We start from the raw sequence: 24,510 nt of genomic DNA on the forward strand, positions 1-24,510 counted from the left end.
GTGTATTTTTTTTCCGCATTTAACAAACATCTGAAATTAACGAATGCATACTACGAACAAACAGAGATTGCGAGATGGAAAATGGATTTTTGCTATTTTTTAATCGGATTTATAGAGAATATATTACAGAGAAATAGATATATAGAATACCATATAATATTTGCTTATTTTTAACATTTGGACACATTATTGACAAACGCATCGAAAAAATGGCATTGCGAGAAGATAAAGGCAGTAAAGATAAATACTTACATTATGATGATGTGAAAGCGACGATCCTGGCGACAAGATGTAAAGGATAATTGGCAACGTCATTTGTGAGCCCTGGCAGCGTTCGAGCATCGTGGCTTAATAATCATTTGCATACCTCTATCTAGTTCAATGTAACATCGGCTATCCAGCGGCGTTGGACTCTTCAACTTTTCTCTTTGTAAAGCAAACTTAAGCTCATCAGCTTTGCTCAGCAGAGCTCAGCTTCCGCTTTTTTGTCCATAGCTACGGGCGACCTCGAGAGGATGGGGTTAAGTTGCCCTTAAAAAAGAAAAAAAAAAAAACCTGACTACATACGTGTATACAAGCGTACACGGAAAAAGGATTTGCTTGGCAGTGGTAGAACAAGACGCTCAGGAAGAAGTAACTGTGCTAATGAGCTCCGTCAATTTAGCGAAGACTGCCTTATGGGCCGTAAGCTTTGCTTAATATGAAGTAATATTGTCTACTATACTACGGTTATAAACCCGCCCCGTGATTTTCCCATCCTTAAAGGGGAATCGTCCTTACTTTACATTAATAGTACTAAACCGTGCATCTCGCATCGCTACTTACAAAAATACTCGTTACAAAGTCTTAACACCGCAATAAAATGCTTCGCGCGAGAAGCTTTGGCATTCTTCTTTTTTTTCTTTTTTTTTTCAAGACAGAGCGCTTTTATAAATGCACGTGAAGAAATTTTATGATTATTCTTGGCATAAAATTTTTTTATAGACGTTCTTGAGACATGAAAAACTTTATTATTATCCGAAAGATATTACATTCTTCAGCAAGTATTCGAAATGATAAATGCAAATGACATATCTTGGAATGTATGCATGAATTTATTCCGATTTTAAGACTATTCTACTTAATAAAAGTTATTAAAATGTAATAAATAAAACATTAAAATTTAAGTTTACTCAAAGTGGTTGTAATAAAAAGATTATTAAAAAATCAGTAAAAATATCGTTATCACGTATTTAGAGAAGAAATAGATATTCTAAAGTTATTAAAAGGTGAAAATAACTTATAACATTGAAAAATATTATATTTGTATTATTGTTGATATTATATTTATCTCAACATATAATAATTATTCTCTTTCATTTATGATTGCAAAATTAAAATTTTATCTTTATAGTTTAAACCCAAGTATATTAATCGCACAACATTTATAATTATACATATATACGTAATTATATCGAAAAAGTTCCGAAGATATGCAAAATTCGAGAAGCAGAATATATCGCGAGAGTTGCATTGCGTGCACAATAGTATGCATAAAACATTTGCAATTTCAGAAGTGAATACATATGTCTGTTCTTTCTTACGTGCAAAAGACTGCTTTCTTATTGAACTCACGTAACTGTTCCTGCGCAAAAAGTCTTTGACATCACTAACGACCGCTCGCTTTATTAGTATTCCAAACTTGTCACAAGAGACAAAACTCTGATCATTGTGGAGCAATACTCGTTGAAGTTGATTCTGGAACGTAATTTTATACATCAAAGTTTAAACGCTACAAACTAAACTTTTGAGATATTGCAAATCTTAAACTTTGCTTCAAATTTATTTCAAGGAAAAACATTGGAAAATTTCTTTAATAAAACTCTTATTGTGATTAGAAGCGGAAAGCAAAGATTTTGGAGCATATGGCTATTGTACAAAAATTACGCTAATTAAGACATTCTTGCTGTATTTAGTGCAAAAAACGAGCATAATGACAATTATGGAGATAAAAATTTCTCGTATCTCCATTAGTTTCGCTAATGAGTTTAAAACTCATGGCCTACCACGAATGACGTTAGGTTAACGCTCATCTTTATGCGTCTTCACGGTTCAGCTCTCACAGAGTTTCTTTTGAACGGTTTTTTTTTGCTATCCTTGCCGGAGCCTTGACGCCTAGCCCATCCAACCAGCCGCTCCATCAGCTCTGCTCTGCAGAGAGTATTTATATTTCACTCCGAAGAGTAGCCGAGCTTCTTCGCTGTGCGGGCGTCACTCATTATACAAGTAATTTCACTTGTGCAAGCAGCACTTGCGATGTTACAACAGGATCCACTACCGTCGTATTATTCCGACGAATTTGACACTGTCGTAAATTACAGTGCTTAAAGACGTATTCCGCCATTCGACATCTTACGACCATTATTATCTCTCCGAAGGGAACGCGAGCGGCGGAGCGGAGATCGTGAAACCAACGGGATGAGAATAAGCACTTGTATATACGTATATATATATATATATTCGACGATTGCACATCTCCCGCGCACTTTACAAACAAACTTGCACACCGGGAGCATACCGGTAACTGGCGCGCACCAGCGAACTCCGCTCGCAAACCTCGGCTTGCAAGATGCACGGCAGTTTAACTCCCTCGTTAAGGTGAGGTCAATAACGTTTTTACGGTAGACCGGACTCGCGGTAGGTGGAAGGTCGAACGAGTTCCGGACCAGTGCGTAAGTTTGAATGTGCCACCGCGACTCCGCGCGAGCGAAGGTGCCACAGCGTGGAAATTTGAAATTTAGATTAATGCTACGGAACGCGGAATCGTTAACGCTCGACGGAGAGCTGCCTTGCATTACCATATACACGCTGTCTCACGCATCCGGATATGTGTATCCACGATGCCTCGCGGACGAAAGCTCTGAGTCGCACGTATATTATTCACATGCGGTATTTACCCTTCTTGTTGGCTGAGTCGGCTCGCAGAAGCCGCGTGGCTTTCAATCGGCGTTGATTCTACCGGAAAGTAGACACCGCCGTCTACGCTTTCAATGGGCCTGTGATTCTGAATTGGACATATTCCCTCGCCTTTTGAGCGTAAGGAAGGAATGTTCCTAGATTAGTACGAATGAGATACGCGCATGAGCTGCATAATAAAATATGGTTATTTTACGGTGAGTGTTAATACTCGGATTTTCTTGACTCTGCGTAGAGAAATCTGAAGTGAATGATTTTAAATTGGTAAAATTAAATTGTAACGTTACATTTTTCAAAATAATATTTCAAAATTAATTCAAATTATCGAAAAAAATTCGATATTTTTCCATAACTGAGTTTTTCAGATTATTTTATTAAATATGCTTGTGTGATATCTGAATTAATGAATTTTTTTTCCCGCGTGTGATGTTAGCATCGCTGTTTTATTTAATTATGTCTCATATCACATCAATAATAAAACAATTTTGCTGTTATATTTTATCAAAAATATTATATAAATAAAAAAAGATTAAATAATTGAACATAATAATATATTAAGAAAGGAAATATAACGCTAAAAAATTACAAGTTGCGCCACGTTAATATAGTAGAAGCGCAGTCGACTGTAATTTGATTCTACTTACATCAAGTGCTAGGTTTTTAAGCTTTGATAAGAAAGACATTAAAGGGATTACTGGTTGGTCTTCCTGTACCATTATCTTATCTGTAATTGAACACGCCCATATTGTAGCCAGGCGCCTGTTTTCTTTCTGTCACTCAGATTTTTTTTTCCGGTTGAGACTTTAATTCTGTTCCAGTTGATTGTGATGTAAATTTTCGTATATACTGTAAGAAACAACACTATTCTCAAAAAATTATCTTTCAACGAATTCTCTGTAATTTGATAAATAATTGAACAACACAATCACTTAAGTAACTTAAACTAATTTGTCGATTTATAACGATTCATTGTCGATTATTGCGATTCATTAAATGAATGTAGATATTATCGTTCTTCTAAAGAACGCTTTGATAGACTAATGATCACGATAACAAAAAATGTAAAATTTATCTTTCAATTTTATGATTTTACAAGGTTTCTATTTTTTTCTTGCAAGGCTTCTATTATTTTTTCCAAAAAAATTGAGCGCAAAAGGAATACATTTCGTATACTACGCATAGATAATAAATTTTAAGTCGCTAAAGAATCACTAATAAAATCAATTCGGATGATTCTAATGAAATATTTCTCGTCAGCGTAATGCGCACCAAAAAATTCGTAAAATGTTATTTTACACAATCTATATATCTAATCCTTATGAACATGTACGAGAGAAACCGCTATCCTCGCAAGGTCCACAGTTCGAATTATAATACAGACTATTTTCCAACAAATCTGCCGTATTGTCCGCGTCGTCATTATTTACAGACGTCGTCGTTTACGCCGTTGACGTTGCATTTAAGTGCCAACGTCGCGTTCCGCATAACACGCTGACTAACGTCAACGAGTTTACGTCGGGCCGTTTTGCCGTGGTCTGTCTAAGTCCTGGATTACGAGCCCCGCGGCAGCAGCGTGAAAATGTTCGCGCAAAATGAGACAGGTCGCGCCCAAGCTCTAAAGCACAATCGCGTCTGGGCCGGGTGCCATAACACCCTGCCCCGGCTTTTGTGCGCGAGATCGACTAGCCGCCAGTTCGCAAGAATCCTCTCCCGTTCAGTGGACGGAAGTTTGAGACTGTTGAAAAATTTTATGCCCTCGTTTGTGCAGACGGCACTAAACTGCGGCTTGGCAAACGTATGGGCTTCCAACAGGAATTGAAAGCGATAAATTCTCAATGAATTCGGATCTTAACGCTGCAGACATGAAAATGATCTGAATGTCTATACGCGATAGCAAAAACGTGATTGGCATGAAGCGCGTACTTCCGCATTTACAACGTCGAAAATAAAATTTGAATCGAAAATAATACATCGCACATCCGAATTCATATTGAAAAGAGAGAGAGGGCCGATATAATTAAAAATGTTCAATCTACAATTACAGAATTTCTCCCCTGAAAATAATAATGTACACAATTATTTTTTTTCTACGGTATCTTCCTAATTAGTACACCTCCTCATTACTGTCACGCCCGCCTGTCTCTTTGCGGAATTGCGACCGTGCGAAATGGTTCTCGCAAATAAAATCCCTTCGTCAAACGCAAACCAGTCTCGTGCGTACGACTGACAAAACCACCCTTTCTTTGCGGTCGAAGTCGGTCTCCAGCGAAGTGTGACGTATAATGTGCCATCCCGGCCGACTTTTCTCGCGTGTATCCCGTTGCCGAGCCGCATTAATATCACTGTTAACGTCTACACGCGGACAGCTCTCCGCGCGACTGTTTCTCCGACTCTCCTCTCTCTTTCCCTCTCTCTCTCCCTCCCTCTCTCTCTCTTTTTCTTTCTTTCGTTGTTTTTTTCTTTTGCTACGAGTTACACCAAGTTCCCGTCGCCGTTTCTCACTTTTTTCAGCTTTCGCGGCGAACTGTCTCGTCTCACCTTCCTTCCCGTCGCTCATCCAACCTCCACCGTCGTATATAATTCCCAGGGTCGGCCAGGACGAGAGATTTCCACGTTGTACCTACATAGGTACGTGCAAAATGAACGTTGGTCGTTGGTGGCGGACGACACTTCATTAAAGCGACGAGCTGACGATTTTCTCTCTGTCGCCCGGTCGCCGACTGCGCCGGCCGTTGCACGTCGCGCCCCTCGTCCGTGTTCGGGAATTAAAACGACATATACCGCGTCGTTAGAGACCTTTTATCGCGGGTTTGTCCCACAGAGTGGTAAAACCTCGAAGCGGAAACGGAGGAGAGCGGTGAGAGGTTTTGTGTACTCTTAAAACGACGACGCGTGCGGTCTGAAGACGCTAAATTGTCGGTAATGTCGCGGAAAATGTGATGGCGGGTCGACGGTGATTGCGTCGACGTTGATTTAAACGACATGCTTTCTAATTGAGAGAGGAAGAATGAAATTATAATGGACGCGCGGTTCGTTCGCGATAGCGACTGTTGCGCAGTCTCAAAAAACGCAAGAGGATCGATATTGCTGTGATATTACAGTGGTGCCACAATTATTTTAACATCAATTTAGATAATAAACTTTCAAATGTATACACAAAATCCATTATTTTCATCAAATTGAAAGCCATAATCTAAGTTTGAAAATGCACGGCGATCGGACTGCATTAAACGTGATCCAATAATCTTCATTAAACAGATAATTTGATAAAAAATATTTGTATTTGAACAAAATTTGAACGAAAATATAGTTTTTTTTTTTTTTCACATTTCTGAAAGGTTTTCCTCCCTAGTACTCTCACCGCATTGGCCGATTCGGTTATATGAAAATTAAATTCTGATGAAACTGTAGTAAGCAACGGTTATTCAATTGCTTTGGTCCGAGCCGTCCAGTTTCCGCTCTATTTCTTCTTATATCGCAAGAGTCGACGGCGCTTCTCGCTCGGACGCCTTCGTGGGCGTCTCACGTCGACGTCTAAAGTGGTGTATTCCCTGTTGAGGATATGGAGGATATAGGATATCTTATACTTCAGAGAATGCAGAGAATATACCCTCCACCGAGTATTCTACAGAGAATATACCGCTATGTATGTGTGTGTGTAAAATCAGATTCTAGTTACGTATAATTATACAACACGTGATATGTGATTATCACAGCAACAAGATTTGCTGTAAGAAGTTATATATATAGACCAAGAGCGTATTAATTACGCAATTACACATCTGTGGAAGTGTTCAAGTCGATAGCTCGTCGGATCGATCGTTCAGCATGCATTGGCCCATTGTTATCACGATAGAAATACGTATACGCGAGAAATGAAAATAAAAAATATGTAATTTAATATTTGGAGAAAAATATTTTTTCCTCACACAACTTTGTAAAGCCTTATTTTCTAATTTTATATAAGACAGAGGTATTTGGCTTTACGAAAAGTGAAATAACTTGTTCTGTGCAAAATAAATTCGCTTGTCTAATAACCATTCATAGGAAAGAGAGAGAGAGGGAGAGAGAGGAGAGACAGAGCAGCGTTAGAGGGAAGCAGCTTGTGAGTAGTTAATCAAAGTTCGACAACGGGCCGAATAAATTTGGCTCGTATGTAGCCCCGAGCAGCGATGCGAATACCTTTGATATCGACATAATCGTTCGAAGTTGAAGTCTTCATAACCCCTGGGGATACTCTTCAAAGGAGCACCGCTTGCAAGATGAAAAATTCTCATAAAACTTCATAAATATTTCAGGGATTCACATAAGCGTGCAATTAGGCTGAATTAGGGATCCCCGGAGCAATATTGCCTTCCAAATTGCGGTCCTCGAGAGTTGATGGTTTTTCGATAGTGTCATATCTTTGCACTTGTGACATATTATAACGGCAACAGATTCTCTTTCGTACGGATTATTTTGCACAATTTATAAACAAAGTATTCGAAAACATTCTATACGTGACGTGAAAAAGTGCCTGAAAATAAATTAATTCCATGTTTTTTTTCTATTTTCTTTAAAGAACATCTGCTGATAAAGTTCGTGCGCGATTATTAGTCAATTTCACACTAATAATATCAACACTGGTTCTTTTTTACAATACAAATAGAAACTATATGTTCATCTAATTGTTTTAAATTTTAATGTATGTGTTTTACTTTTTTTCTTCCAATATAATTCAATTATTTATTTCTTTGCTTCTTATTTTATTATTATATTTCTATAGCTTCGCCTTTCATTTGAATCGATCACGAACATCCCACCGTTAATTTTATTGTTCTAACGCTAACACACTGGTACACAGTATTCGCAAGTAAAGTATCGAACTTTAAGCGACACTGTGTTTCGGCCGAAATCCGATTTGCATCGCGACGCCGCGCGATGAACGCGTTGTTCGCGCTGGGGCACGACCAGCACAGGTTGCACACTTTCTCGATTACAAAAGTGCACGCGAGCTGGACTCGCTTTAATTCACGCGCCCCCGAGCTTTGCGGGTGCGTCCGGCTTGAATAACGCAGTTACATGCAAAACTCCATGCGAAATTGCACCAGTGTGCCGGCTGTGTGCGGCTCCACTGACGCGGTGTCGACTAATCCGAAAATAACTTGTAAATTTATGAAATAATACGGTGCTAGAGACCGCGATAATATCACTGCGGTATTACAACCGTCTGCCGCTCCCCCTCCCTTCCCTTCTCCCACCAAACCCCACGACGATAACGTAGTTGCGCTCAGACGAGCATCACATTAAAGCGTATGTCTGGGGCCGCGAAAGTCCCTTGATGAAAATTGTACCGGTTGTTTCGTATCCCTAATGCACGTACACACGCGATCAAGTGTGTTTCCATTATTCCACGTTGCAATTTGTATCCCGCTTATCGCAGCGCGCGTGTGCCATCGTCTGTTTACACGGCTCCGCGGATAGCCAACTGGCTAGGTTTAAGTACTGTATTATCACCGTCCACGATAATACACGTGTGTAACGAGGATGTCTCTCGTTAACTCTTTGTGCTGCGGTCCGCGCTCGCCATCTCGCTTTCCCTCCATCATTATCGTTCATTTTAAAATTTTACACCCGCGGTTAATTTTCAATCGCAAACAATTACGCCGAGTTCCGTGCTAAGCGGGCCTCGTTGAGGTTTTTAAATTACGATAATGTATCTACGGACTATCTAAGCGCAATCTGGTATGCAGTGTCGCATACGTGCATCAGCTAGATTAATAGTGGCTTAATGATGGCGGCTCCATGGTACTTGGTAATTATGTAGAAACACGATAATGCTTAGGCAGGTAACAGGGACTAGCGCAGTTCGCGCGGTAATTCCTCAGAGAATAACTGCCGGCTTAAGAGCGAGGAAGCTTGCGATTATGATTCGGCGCAAAGTCGTTAGAGTTTACAAGATCAGATGCCCAAGTTTCTCTTATCACCCTCTTGTATTCCCTTTTGTGTTAGAAGGCAACAGCGAGGAGCGCTGACTATGCCGGTTATCCTATGTCGAACTTGCTTTGTCTTATAAATTCATTCATGTAAAAGATCCGCCTCTTTGTAAAATGTACGACTGTTCGTTAAGTACCTTAATTAAGTTCACGATTTGATGCATTGTACGCGGCTGCTATCTATTTCGAAAACTATCTTATATATTTTTATCCCCATCCTTTTCATATTAGTATTGCACGAACGACGCGGCAGCGACGCGTTTTTCACATCTCTCTTTTTCATCCCTCACGTCTTTCCAGTCTGTTTGTCGAGCTTCTATCTCTCCCTTCGGGCTGTGTTTAATAAAGTCACGCAGCGTACGTGCCACGGCCGAATGCGAAAACCATGTGCCTGGCGTTATTCAATGTCTACACAGCTCTTTGACTGCGATCGCCGGTGTGCGAGCCCTTTGTGTAGCCGACACGTTACGAGGGTTTAATTTTCGCGCATAGTGCGCGTCGCCCATTGACCCAATAAAGCCGGACTTAAACTTTAACGGCTGCCATCGTAAACCGTGATTGTTCAATGTATCCTGTTGTTCGTCGGCTGCTATACGCGCGGTTGCGGTTTAGCGTGGCGGCTGATAGTCACGAAACGTGAAATCGATAGGAATCCATTCGTGTCGTCCGGATGATCTCGCATGAACTATGCTGGACTATGTTGGATTATCCATATAATCATCGCGAGAGAAACAATACTAGAACCATTACTACATCCACTCGGAAACATTTCCGATGGGAATAATTCCGTTTTTTATCAATTGTCTTATTATGGACATTCAAACATAGATTTCAAAACGATCGGAACGATTTTGACACCTCGTGAATAAATGAAACGTTGATGATCAAAATGAATATTGACATTCTCGTCCAAGCGGGAACTTCAAGTTACTTTTATATATTTTTAATATTTTGTGAAAAATGATTTTTAAAAATATTTCATAACTCTGAGATTTTAATTATATTGTTATAAGAGTAAATATTAAATATTTTTAATTTTTTAATTGCATTTATATACATATTATCATACGTTTTTATTTTACTGAAAATAAATTCCGATTTTGTTTTCGATTTCGAGATTTATAATAGCCGAAAAACATAGATTGGAAACTCGAGTTTTCGACCGAAATCGTAAAAATTACATATTAATTGCTCTGCTTCAATATTAGATTCAATTGTTCTATAATAATTTTTTTTTATAAAAATAAAAATTCGAAATAAAAAAATCTAAAATTTAATGCATTGGCAAAATAATTGAGTATCATGTTTTTTTCTAATATACGATTTATTATTATTATATTGTTTATATATATAAAGAAAATTTTTTTGCATGATTCCTAAAAACAGTATTAGCGAGAGAGTATTAAGTAAAGCATTTCATTCAAGTGCCGATGTATTTATACCACGCTGGAGAGAATACAGATGGCATCATGATACGACCAATCAATTTTTGCGTGCATCCGTTGTTATCCCGTGGCTTGTATTCGCGCTGCACACGATCTCCGCTATTTTGTCGTTCAACAAATATGTACGGCGGACATTATCGCGGCGCGTCCGTGTCGCAGCGAGAACCGTTCGGCGGTTTGTCGCCGCAATAATGGCGCAGTTATACCGATGATGGTTGTTTAATGATTTACAATTGGTCGGCATCGTGAATCGCGTTTCTTTTTTCTCTCCTACCGTTATCTCGTTGTCGAGTACCATTGCCTATATTCGCGGCTCTTTATGCCTCTTTGATTCAATATTGATTTACGTCGATTTAAAACGAATAAACGAAAAATCAGTTGGCTAAAGCACGTTGTATTGTTTGATTTATTTTATTATAATTCACGAAAAAAAAGCGATTTTGTTGAACAGGAACATTTTTCTGTACTGGACATACTGGCTAAGCTTTTCATTTCATTTTTCATCAAATATATACATTATATTCATGTTACGCTTGAAAAAAAAAACACGTTTTATTCACAGGTATCCATAAAATTATTTTTACTCGAGTTGCAATTTTGTAATAAGATTATGTTCAAACCTGTATGTTTCATAAAATTATATGTAACTTGTCATTTTAAAGTTCGAATTGCCGCAGAAACTTATTGAACTAAAAACTATACTTTAGGATATTTAATTAAAATGCGTTTATTTCAATTGTTATTAAACTACATGACAATATAGATTTTACATTAAAAGTTTCGGTTATTTGACGTCAGCGTATATTCGCGCTTTTCTATCTACGCGTTCACAAAATCTCGTCCCGCGGGTCGTATACAGGTTTGCTTAACGGCCCGTATAAAGTTTACGAGCGTTCCGGCTGAAACGGCGGGAGAAATTTCTTTCAAAGAGATTCGTTCTAAGCGAAAGACGAGATTTTGTGCTGTCTTGAAGTTCGTACAAACCGACGCACGATACGACACACGATTGCGTAATCGAATACTTACTTTTGTTAAATTTAATGGAGTAACGTTGCTGATAAAAACATCATTAAAGAAAATGTAAAAAAAGTAGTACAAATTTAAAAAAAATGTTCAAGGACTATGAGATAATAAAACTACATATTGTGATATAATTAATTAAAAATGCAATTTTCTGATGGGTGAAGAATTGAATGTTGTTTGTACGTTACACACAATTTTTATGATAGAATATTCGAAGGAAGAGAAGTAGTCGCTGTGCAGATGTTAACAGATTCCTGAAAACAGTTCCGCGATGTCCTGATAAAAAGGTTCCAGCGGCGCCCGGTTGTACTGTGTCGATCCTGAAATAAAGGCTGGACCGATAGTTTGCGGGTGCGCTTTAAAGTTCTCATCAAGCGATCGAGGTCTGTGGGACACTCCTGTGTCTCATTGTTCCCTTTGTTTGGTGTTTACGCTGCTGCACCGGCAACTACAAGCGCGGCGTGCCTGGCGGCGATCCTCGGCGTCGGTGGCGTCGGCGTCGGGGACTGCGACGGCACCGGCGACGAGGCGGGGAAATGCGGGAAACCCGCGGAGGCACGGGGGAATGAAAGGGTGAGGTCGCCGGGGAGAGAAGCTTTCATTAAGCTTGCATTGTCCCAGCACCGCGCTATTATAGCCGAGTGAATAACTTCGAGCCATCCTGGATAGTCATGCCGCCCTTGTCTCTGTCGCTCTTTCTCTCTTCCTTTCTCTGCTCTTCCTCTCTTTTTCTCTCACTCTCTCTCTCTCTCTCTCTCTCTCTCTCTCTCTCTCTATCTTCCGCTTTATCCTTTTTTTCATTTATTTTTTGCCTTCTATTCCTCCCTCGCGCTATTCCCTTCCTCCGCGTCCCACTTCCGATATTCTCCCGCGTGCTGCGACTCTTCCCTCGCTGCTCGCATCACATTTTCCAGTGGCTCGTCTCTTCCTTCCCTCGCGCAATTTGACGCATCTCCAATTTATTCCTCGGCGACCTCGGCGGCGGCGGCGGCGGCGGCGGCGGTCGTCCTGTTAGCGACGGCGTGATATTAACGAGCCGAACAACGGTATAACGGTAACGGCAAATCGCTCGAGCGGCGCCGGGGCGGCATCGAGCGTGGCGTCCCGCACGTACACCACGCGCCGGGACGCCATCAGCCGTTTGTTCGTTACGTGGATACGTGGTGGCGTCGTCGGTGTGACGGTGCCGGCGCGGCCTTTTAACGAATACGCCCGCGGCGCCCGTAAAATCTTGACTGTTCCGTTCGTTAATTACGCGCCACAACCTCATCGTACCTATGCCTCGTTTGTTCGACGGCGATTTTGATCTTCTCTCTTTCGCTGTCCTCCTCGTTCTCCGCCAACTCCTCTAACGGCCGTGACCGGCCGTCGTCTCGCATACACACCGGCAGCGGGATACGCCTGAATTCAGTCATCCGCTTTCGCGTTAGTCGTTAATGACGTGGAAGGGAAGCTTATACTGAATGCAGAAAGGGAAGACGAGAGATATGATTGCTGGAGGTAACGGGAGAAGCGCGTCACCTGTGATGATTACGTTGAATTTGTAGAGGCACTTGACGTGTTCAATTATTTCCTCTCGAGGTTTGCATCTTCATTATAACGAGCATTCGATGGCCAACACTTTCCCCTGCTTTATTTTCTCTCTTTCTCTCCCCCCCCCCTTCTCTCTCTCTCTCTCACTCTCTCTCGTTATATCTATTTGATGATGATGTGAAGTTATGTCGCTGCGCATAATGTCGCTCCAGGCGGAAAGCTGGTTTATATTCGAGAAGTGAACTCTGCGAAAGCAGGTCACAATAAGCTTTTATGGTGGAAATAAGCATTCTACGAGTTACATAAGACAAAGGATTTATGCAATTATTTATAATGGAAAATATTGTTGTACTATTGAAATGCTAAATAAAACACTGGTCATATATAATGGTATATATTGTTACTTAATCATTGAAAAGAAGACATATCTAATTGTGAGTGAGTATCTAAGTGTATATACTTTATGCATTAATAATGCTTTACATTTCTAGATTTTTTCTCCAACAAAATCTCTTAATTAAAATGAATATGATAATACAGTAATAAAATACTGTGCTTTGTTTTAATATCACATTGTATTAAGTTAGCGAAAAGTTATTTTTACTTAAATTATAAATTATAAAATTTTTATAATTTAATATTTCTGGCAAAATCTAATTATGGACTATTAAGATATTACGATCTACGGAACACACATTAAATATACATTTCTCACGAATATTATACGCTTTTTATTTTGGTTTTACAAATATTCCATTCATTCGCTGAGCAATGATAGAAAGTGATAAAGAAAGAAACCAGCTGCGATTAAAAGACTTCTCGTTATTGAATTATATCTTCAGCACTCGCTATTTTCTTAAGATATAGCGTACTATTTTTGTTCAAAGAGAATAGCTATTTTCGTGCGCAGAGAATTCAATCTATAGTAGTTGATATCTCCGCGCGGAGAAATTTCTTCGTACAAAGAATGACTTTCGAATGCCTAGAAACCAGATTACGCTGGCCAATACATTTCAGGATTACCACGCGAAGATTTTATTCGAAAATTGCGATCTACCGAGCTCGCGAAGTTGCTATTGCCTGCGAAATAAGATTGCGATTCGCAATCACTACAATCTTTTGAATTACTTATTAAACGACGTTACTCTCGTTCTGAATTTTGTTAGAAAATTCAGTTAGATGAACGGTGTAAAAAAATTTATGGAAATAAAATAAGCTAAAGAGGGAGAGAGAGAGAGAGAGAGAGAGAGAGAGAGAGAGAGAGAGAGAGAGAGAGAGAAAGAGAGAGAAAGTATAACACAAATCTTGAGCTGTTCATCATGAAGTCCATCTTCATCCATGTATCAAACGTTTTCATCGTGTGCAAGAGAATACGGTAGAATTATACGAAACATCACTCTAATTTAATCTTCTCACGATATAATAATAGTCGAACCATATCCGTCGCTCTTTTTGATGTTTCTGTGAGACCACAGATATGCAAAATGCATTGACATTCTGGCGTTGACAATAATTGCTTAATACCTGTTTCAGATACTCCGTCGTTTGCGATAACGCGTTTACCTGGTTTTGGAATTCCGATCGTCGAGGGGATGTCCGTCAGCCTGAAATGCGAGGTCGACAGCAATCCAGCCAGTGCTCCAATTTGGCAGCGCGGTAAGTGGTGGACCAAAAAAAAAAAAGAATTTTGTGTTTCTCGCCAGGTCTGGATCTGTATACAAATTAATGAAACATCAAGTTACTAATTTCGAAAAAAAAACACATATTGCTCCAAAATGTAAAATTTGTTAAAGTTATTAATTTTTGAAAAATATACACATATTATGTACAACCTTTATTGTACTTATTTTTAGTGTATTTTTTTTAACATTTGCTTTTCTAGCTGTTTTTTGAACCTTTGTTATATTAAGGTCCTGAAAAACAGTCTATTTTTCAAACAACACTGCCATTAATAAGATTCGTTTTTCACGTTGCATTATTCACAAAAATATTGATTGCACATTTGAGCAAAAAAACTATAGATATCACTTGAAATGAATTGAAATAAAAGTCATCAATTCCCAATTCACAAATTCTTCGTGTGCTTTAGTAGAAGAATATTTCGAGCGATGAAGCAGTTAATAATTTCGTAAAAATAAATATTAAATTAACGCCATTATGTTGATATTCTAATTTTTGACACCAATGTTACTCGGTTCCTCGCACGAAATTTCCGTCAGCTCAAAGCTGATAATCACATTACATTTTGTATCATGTTCTATTTTATCTTTCATTTTAATGTCCGCCATTTGAATGGCGTGGCGATTAACTTTTCTCGGCAGTAATGTTATCCGTATTTTTTACGGCCTGTAATTTTGGGCGATTTAAATACGGTTCGGTAATGAGATTTTTAATGAGTTACTGTCGCTGCAAATAGCCTCTACACTCCAAGTATTTTTAAAGCAAATTTCAACCTACTAATTTACATCGCACGTAAACACGCGTTTTACCAAAGCAAACTATCGACTAATGTGAAATAGATTTTTACTTCAAAAATGTGAAAGCAACAATATTTTTTATGAGATTAAAGATTCAATAACGGTTACAAATTAACTTTTACATAAAATGTAAACATGCGTTTTACGAAAGCAAACTATCGACTAATGTGAAATATATTTCTACTTAAAAAAGTGAAAGCAACAATATTTTTTATAAGCGATTATAGATTTAACGACGGCTACAAATTACTTTTAGATAAAAATAAATTTTATTTCTTTATTTAATCTTTTTAAGCAAATTTTATTTTAATATAACTTAAAATTGAAGATGCAATTGCGATTTGATTGCAAATCCAACATTGTTAAAAAGTAATAAAGTATTATGAAGTTAAAAGCTTATGTTTTACCTTTAATTTTTGAAAGCAGCGCGAATTTTGACGACACGACATTTATTGACAGAAAGAGATTCGTTAGTCGGTATTTCTCCATCTCGCTAATTCGTACAATTTGCAAAATTTCATTCTAACTTAATAGAATAATTGCAGTTATGCAGACTATGTTCGCAAATGTTGACGTCTGTTGACTCAAATTTCAATGGGCAACGTTTTCCGTGATTATCAAACAACACAAGTTGCTTGATGATCTCCACCATCTCTTCACTTGTGAATGTTCAATATCATACACACAGTTCCCAGAAAAAATCATGCACAGCGTTCTTATTACAATTTTTTTGCTAATTTAAAATCGACAGTTTTGCAGCAAAAATTTGATTGCCTTCTACCCCCTTTTTTAATTTTATAATATAAAATTCACTGGCAACATAAAATATTTTAGTAATTTAATTCTTAATTAAATTGTATTCAGTCCGCATGCTTTTATTTCTTTTTATAAAGAGGACTTGAAATTAATTGAAGAATAACTTCCATCACCGAAACGCTTAGTTTAATCTTTTACAGTTTTACTTTCGTAAACGACTGAATATATTTTACTATCGCGGCAATTGATACAATTATTATTTACTTCCAACACTATTTTATTACAATATTTATCATTTTGGAAGGGTAGATTTTTGATATACATGTCCTATGTATACATTTGCAAACGGTAATGTAACAAATAGCGAGCTACGGAGCACACGTGCATTATTTCGTGCGACTCCCCTGATCTCTGCAGCTAGGAAACGCGTCACGTTGTAGACACGTTAGCGCGGGCACGTGTAACGGCAACGTGAGCATAATTTAATCACTGTAAACAGGCACTTGGAGACAGGGTTGAGAATCTGCTGCACATGACCCGTCCCGGCGTAATAACGGCTTCGTAATAACTCTAAAGGAGATATAACTTATCTGCAAACGCGTGCATCGATGCATTGATGAGCATAACACGCTTGTAATGAAATTATCACAATATCTCGTCGCGCCGGCACAAAAAATTGTTGTTCAAATTGTTGTAAAAACGCGGCTTATAAAACGTGACAATGCGCTGTTACGGAAAATTCATAATGGAATTGTGAAAATGATTTATTTGACGAAATTGGTATCGTCACGGAGGAATTTGCTCCTCTCTCATATAAAATGAATAAATTCGTATAAATCAACAATGCAATTGCGGTATTGAAACTGAAGGATTAATCGCATAAATAATAGAGAAGAGCCGGCAATAATACGCAAATTACTAGTTATTTAGTTAATATAATGCAATAATCATTACACGCCGCACAAATAATTGTCCAGCGTAATAATATCATATCGAATTTCCTGTTGGATCTTGCAAAATAATAATTCGTGCTTACGAAGCCGCAAACTTCCCGTTGTTTTCACGCAGAATCCGTTATGTGTTACAATGTCACGAGCTCGCGTCATCTCTCGCGCGATTGTACAATAATTTTCGCGCAATTAAGCCAATGACAACGATATGCTTAGGCGAGTCAAGCGCACGCCGCGCCGTCTCGCTCGCGACACAATGACGTCGTCTTCACAGCGCGCCGGGGCGGATTCGAAATTCGGCATTCACGCGATTTTCGTCAACCTTGTCGTTCCGACGTCTCTCCCTCCGGAATTTCGGGGATCTTGGTCGAGGATCAGGCGGATGGGGTAAGGTGGTACATCCCGTAATCACATTATTACGTGCCGCAATGGGTGCGACAAGTCTACCACACAGACGCAAGCGGGAATCGGGACAATGGACAACCCACACCGCCGCCGGTCCCTTTCAACCCGGCAATTCTCGCCGGCGCGCTTTCATTCGGCTCCGATAGACAGGTGTACGCGCTCGATATTATCCTCGTCTCGATGCACTACTACGGCACGGTTCGACCGCGCCTATTTCCGCATTGTAAATTTCGCATCGACACCAAAGAGGATTCGAGCGCGCGCGCGTGCGACGTATGGTTACGGCGAGCGATGTTGAGAAAGCTGTTACACAGCGAGCGTTATCAGAGCAGCGCGTTGCTCCATCTAATCTGCCCTATTGGCCGACACCCGTTGGAGAGAAAGAGATAAGGCAATGGCAATGATTATGTATATCAGCTGCAACGTGACTGCGTATTCCCGGTGTTTCACGGAATGAGAACAAGAAAATTATGCAGCTGCTGATTAACAACTGCAATAATGATTTACAGTTTTACTCTGTGATATTAAATTGGAATATATGTATTTCAAGAAATTATATTGTATATATAAATTATGTCAACATTGCGAGGAATCTTATTGTTCGAAAAAATTGTTATTGAAACTAGAATTGAGACGAAAATGTTCATAATAATTTATACGGATTTTTCCAGTAAAATTGTTTAAAGAAATGCGATACTTTTAATAAATTTAGTAGTAAAAAATTTTTAATTATTCCTTGGAACAACTGCAACAATTTTTCTCAATTTTTATAATTATTTATTTAATCATTAATGGTTCAATGATGGTAATAACAGTTGATTCAAATATAATATATACATATATATATATATATGAATAAGAATATATTAGTGCACTAAATTGCTACATATCGTTTCGTTTAAAATGTAAAGTAACTCTGAAATGATCTCGATTTGCAGTACAGTGTATCGAAAGAGAATCGCATTATAGTTAAATTGCATTAAAATCTGCAAAAAAGACGAACGAGAGAGAAGTATTCAGACGCATAGATTCATTACCATTTGGCTGTTCTTTGTCGTGGGAGAACTCGCTCACGCCGCGGCCGTTTCTATACAGCAGCCTGATAAATATTTAAAACTGTCTATAATTCCTTCCTGAGCAGTTCCTGCCTGAACGTTTCACGGCTTTTAATCTCGCCGTTATTTCATGTTTCAAGCTTAATCTGCTTTATCTTCCCAGTCGACGTATTCTTCGAAATAAGCGATATAAATCTGTTTTCTGTGTAAGTTACCTTTGTTACGATTAAGAAGAAATAAAATATTTGTAGAGCCGAAAAGAATTAACAAAGTTTCATTGAATGGGCTCACTTTAAGATGTAAACAATTGTATTTCTTAATGCACATGTGAAGTGCACTTCACATTTAACACTCATTGTAAAAAAATCAACCGTTTAAAAAAATTTAGTTATAACGAGATTATAAAAAAATGCCATTTTTGTAAAAAGCATTTGCAAAAATGGAAATTTTAAAACGTACATTTCAAGCGTACACATTTTATACGCATTTTATAAAGACGACCGAGTAACGATGCACGCTTCGTTGAAAACGTTTTGCTATACACGGCAAAAATATGGGAACGCATGAAATTCAGGACTATAAATTTTGCAATGCGCCGTTGTAGTCATGGTATTAAATTTCGGTCGCGTTATACCCGCGCGTTAGAGATACGGTTCTCGATACACATATGTACTAACAAAAATCTGTTTATCCATTAAATTCCGCATATTCTGCGTTTCGTTATCGTCGGTCATTAGCATAATGAAATCGCATAAAGCGTCGCACATTACGAGACGTTATTACGAGGCGAGCCGGTTCGCCTCTAGCCAATCGCTATATTTTTATTAAGCTAAATTGAATCCGCCCTGCGTTACCGAGTCATATATTTCTATCCGGCCGTAGCGATTTCTAAACCCTCTTTCGGAATTAAGGATCCCTCTTGCACGATTGCGATTCTGGAACTGGATTTACGGCGTATACACGGCGTCATTCGCGGATCGGTAACGACGTTGCTTTTTAGCTGGTGCGGCGAATAAAAGCTCACCGCAGCATAATTTCCTTTATTCATCGTCAATCAGCGCGGCTTGAGCCGGGTAGGATGGAGGGTACACGGGCCCGGGCGAAACGAAGAGAACGAGAGGGATTTCCGCGTGGAGCTCGCCGAGGAGAGACCACTTTCTTGATTAGACCGTAGCGTTTAAGCGGGTGAACCCATTACATTCGTTAAACGTGCTCGCTGCGCCGGTGAACTTTTCGCCTAGGCGCGTCTCGCCGCGCCACGCCGCCGCGTCGGTGCATTACACTTCGCGAATCAGCCACGCTTTTGCCATGCTCACTTTCGCGAGTGAAAATCGGAATCGCGATTTCTTCCTGCAAAACGAATCACGGTATGTTCGATAAATATTTAAAGACGCACCGCTCTGCATTCCGGTAATGCGAGCCACGTTGCACTTCGACTACAATGGAAAATGGATGATTTCTTGAAACGTGTTAAAGGATGTATTTTTCCCGCGCATTTTTCAATGGAAAATGAGAAGATGATTTTAAATCGATTTTGTTTTTAATTAGTAATTTCGCATTAAGTAGCTCTTATATAAATATAATATTAATCTAGAACATACAATGGTAGTCATTCAGCATTAATTTATATTATAGCGTAAAATATATTTCTATCACGATGCTTACTTTTGGCCGATATTGCGTAGAAAAAAATTATGGATAATATTAATTTTTTCCCATTATTGCACAGAGTATAATTAATGCGGAAGATCAATTGTTGAGAATTTATTTTACTAATAATTTTAATAAGATTAGCGCTGTGCGCACGTCGAAAATGCTCCTTCGAAAAAGTATCTCGAGTTTAACGTGGCCGATTAAATCGGTTTTTCGCTAACTTTTTTAATCCGCCCTTCCACATCCGCATTCAGCTCGTTAAGAAACACCTTTTTAATCCTTTTTATTTAGTCTGATCCGCATCAATCCACGTATTTACGCAAGATTGCCTTTTCGATCAACTTTATACGATGGTAGTTGAAATTACAATTTCTTTTTAATTAATCAGGAAAGCACTCAAATGAGAAACTAGCTCGCGACACAGCCTGCCGCCGCTACGATGAAGTATCGGGCTCGCTGGCGTAAATCACAATCGCGAATAACAATTTCGAGTTTCGATAGTCTTGCGCGGCGCACCATTCACATCTCGAGTGAATCACGATCGTCTTTCCGTCTCTGTGTCTTGAGTTATTTATTGTCCGTTAAAACTTGGTGCAAAACTATACTTCCCTTGACGCGCTGAAGTCGTACGAGAGAAATGTCTTGAAAATAAACTGCATTTCTACACTATTTGATACATTCGAGGAGTCGAAAGACGTATAAAAATGATTACTGGAATATTGGAAGGACATAAAGATTTATAGTTGAATGTTATTGCACTCTCCGTTCATCTTTAAATCGCGTAATCATGAATTATGGATTGCATTATTGAATTCTTGCATGTCTTTCTGTCTTATTTTATTTATTATATAACTGTTAAAAATTTTATTATTTATAATATAATTTTGCATTATATTTAAGGAATAAATCAAAGTACGAAACATTGCACACCTTTTTGTCGCAAATATCACGTTTGAATTACAGAATGCATTAAATAACACATAAATGTAGAAATTTTTCTGGTCGAATTATTATATTCTCTACATTGATAAGGAGAAGGCTGGAGATTTGGAAATCTAAAAATTCGAAAAATTGGACTGATTGTGTAGTTTCGTTTATCTCGTTATTGAGTTGCACAAAATGCTGAGAACAGCTGCAGCCGTCACTTTCCGCTGCGATCAGCCGCGGTACGAGTGATAAGAACTATGATGGACGACCTGTTATTACCAAACGTCAGAAGGCACTGCGATTTCAACAAGAATTATTGCCAAATACTGCTCTAAAGTAACGATTTGGCTGTACGACTGACATACTGCGATTTTTTTGTCCAACATGGATTCTCTCTTATTTCTTACATTTTACATCATGCTAGAAGAATGAGCTATTTACAGCAAGGATTAAGTTCGTTCGCATTCCGAGTTTCTTATATAACTTTATACGTGAGAAATAGGTAAATTTGTTAATCTTTGATGTAAGTTGGCTGAAGCGAAGCAAGTTTCGCGATGCTGTAACTTTCTTTCGTATTTCTTTCAGTTATGTAAATCATATTTTGTAATGGGCAAGATAAAATTAAAACTTTCAGACTCGAATATTACGCTCACGTAGCTGTTTACATAATAACAATCCCCGCAGTGGAATCATTTTTTAGAACGGCGATTACGAAACATTTTGCCGTGTTGTGTTTACGTTATTAATTATTTGTTGAATTTAATTGTGGGTCTCTTCGAGAATAATCCTGGCCGCATCTCGTTGTTAAATTAATTAAATTTTGATACACTCATTATAATCGCTTGTACGACAACAATAATATTCCGGCGGAGATTACCACTCATGCAAATTTCGTTTGATGCATAATCCTCCAATTCCGTTGCAAAAAGACAGCGGCTTCCTCGTATCAATATTCCCTCCATGAGTGGTGGAATCGCAACCTTTTATGCGAGGATGTACCGCGGATCGGTGAAATAATTTTTTGCGCACGGGCTACGAAATAACTAGATTTATTAAAGTCGTCCCCGTCTTCGTATTACGCCCGGGCAGACTGTATAATTAATCGGCAGCCACGGGACGTGACAGAAAAATCGACGTTCCGTCGTCGTGACGGATGACGCCGTGCGGCTGCGATGGGAAAGCGGCTATATGTGAGTTATCCTATTAAATATTCAATTATTTTTGCCTTCCACTCCTGACGTCTGGAATTTGCTCGACGCGACGGCGTGCGCTGCACCGAGGCGCGACGCGCCGCGCCCCGGCGTGAGGCCGAGCTTAATCCCTATTCATAGACTCAATCGAGTGATTTCGAATAAATCCTTCCAGCGTTCCGCGAGATCCGCTGCAATTAAAATACTTTAATATCCTTTAGAGCACGTATCCGCTCCGGGCTATGCCTTCACTGCCCGCCAACCTTTTCCCCCAAACTCGCCGCTGCCGTTCATTCCCAATTTCTTTTCGGTACGCTCGCTCTTATTAAACGTCCCAATCCGCATGCCTGGAGAAAGCACGTTCGCTTCTCCCTCAAAGCGTTTCCTTTATGGGGAAAGCAAATTCGGACTCCCCCGATTCGCCGTATTGCAACGAATAGTCGCACGCGAATTTACAATATAGTTTCACAAAGCCGCGGGTTGCTTTGAGATTAACGAATGTTTAAGCGCTTAAGCCGGAACGAAGCGCGCCAACCTGCATTCTTGAACGCGCAACTCGCGATTATCTGACAATCAATGTATATGCGCTGGACATCTCGCAGCACGGCGTAACTTTCAAACAAAGAGCAAAGTAGAAACGGGAAAATAATTTATCACGATATCGTGTCGGACGATCTATCACGCCGATACGTTGCACGCAGAAACATTTTGCTAGAAGAAACGGGAGCGTCAGCTGTGTAAAATCGTTTGAGGGGAAGTCGATCTCTATACGATCATGTTCATTCGGGAGTGGTATACAACGCAAGGATATCAGGATTCGCATGATATATACAGAATATTTTTGAGGATGCTGTTCCGTGCTCGTAATTTCACCAACTGTCGGAAGCTTTTGTTTGAGTAAACAATTTCGGATTTTTCCAAATAAACGAAAAGAATTATTAAGAGATTCAAGATTATTTATAAAATAAACCCATAAAAACACGACAGGAAGCAAACCAAAAATGCAGATGTCAGAGCATCTGGAAAAGAGGCAGAGAAAAATACATATATATTATATACGTATAATGTGAATATCGATATCAGGAAAGTTCGCAAACTTATTTCTTTTACAAGTGATTGCTTTTAAAGTTCGATGTTATGATGCAAAATATATATCTTTTCTGTAAAACTACCACACGCTGAGGAAAAAAAAGAAGAGATATTTTGCAAACTTGTCAGATCTCGTATGTTAATGACGAATCAATACAGCCAAAAAAAAAAAGTTGCGTCATCATTTCTGCACAATACAATAGTTTTCTTTTGTTCACAACTTGAAGATACAAAATTCTTTACTCTACACACACCACGACCGTCTCAATCCACTTTGAATCGGTTTTGTTTGCTTGCCAGCCAAATTGCTCGAATCCCAGCCGAGCTTACCAGAAATGTCGTGCTTTTTGGACCAAGTCACGGCCCAGCTTTATTTCATGCGAAACGGCAAGGCGCGTCTCGCCGAGAGTTCGTCGGAAGCTGTATAGATACCGTTAACACAATCGTGTATGCTTTGGCACCGTTAGAGGCGAGCAGCCTCCTTAAGCAGCAGAATTGCCCACCGCCATCCCGCCCCGCGATTATGACCGGCCCATATAAAAGTTTCACCACGAAACTCCGTCTGGTGGTGATACGTGTGCAATCCTTTCTCCCCCTCTTTCTCTCTCTCTCTCTCTCTCTCTCTCTCTCTCTCTCTCTCTCCCTTTCTCTATCTTCTCCTCTTTTCGTTCCTCTTTTCGTTCTCTTCTTCGATGCTTTTACCGATACTTTCCCGCATCACCCCTTGTGTAATCCTCCACCTTTCATGAGCGTGTCTTCCGGCTACGCTTCTCCTTTGTTCCCCGAACCACGGTAGTTTCACATTCGCGAGAGCGATATACTTTCAACAAGCGAATCCGACAGCTGCGTCGAATCCTCGCAGGCTTGGCTGTAACGAGGACGAGAGAAAGAGGAAGAGAGGGAAAGGGGAACGAGCGGTGAGGACGCAGTGAGGAAAGAAATGGGTTACGGCTGGATGAAAGTTTGGTGGTAAGCGGCAAAAGGAAGGCCAGCGTAATTTCCAGTGATACCGGCACTCTCCGAGCCACTTCCGCACTTATGAATAAGTTGAACGAGTGTCCTTTCGGATACTCCTTT

The 24,510-nt window shown here is 39.3% G+C and overlaps 1 protein-coding gene across 5 annotated transcripts in view; it reads left to right on the forward strand.

The window, feature by feature from the left end:
* The window catches only part of tei (teiresias), a 314,441-nt gene that overhangs the window by 224,866 nt on the left and 65,065 nt on the right, over positions 1-24,510 (forward strand). For all 5 annotated transcript variants that reach the window (XM_012370246.2, XM_012370249.2, XM_012370248.2 and 2 more), the window contains one exon: positions 14,465-14,587. In XM_012370246.2, coding sequence (XP_012225669.1) covers positions 14,465-14,587 — 123 coding nt within the window. The remainder of the gene's footprint in view (positions 1-14,464; positions 14,588-24,510) is intronic.

Source organism: Linepithema humile, chromosome 5 (genome assembly GCF_040581485.1).
Source record: "Linepithema humile isolate Giens D197 chromosome 5, Lhum_UNIL_v1.0, whole genome shotgun sequence".
NCBI lineage: Eukaryota > Metazoa > Arthropoda > Insecta > Hymenoptera > Formicidae > Linepithema > Linepithema humile.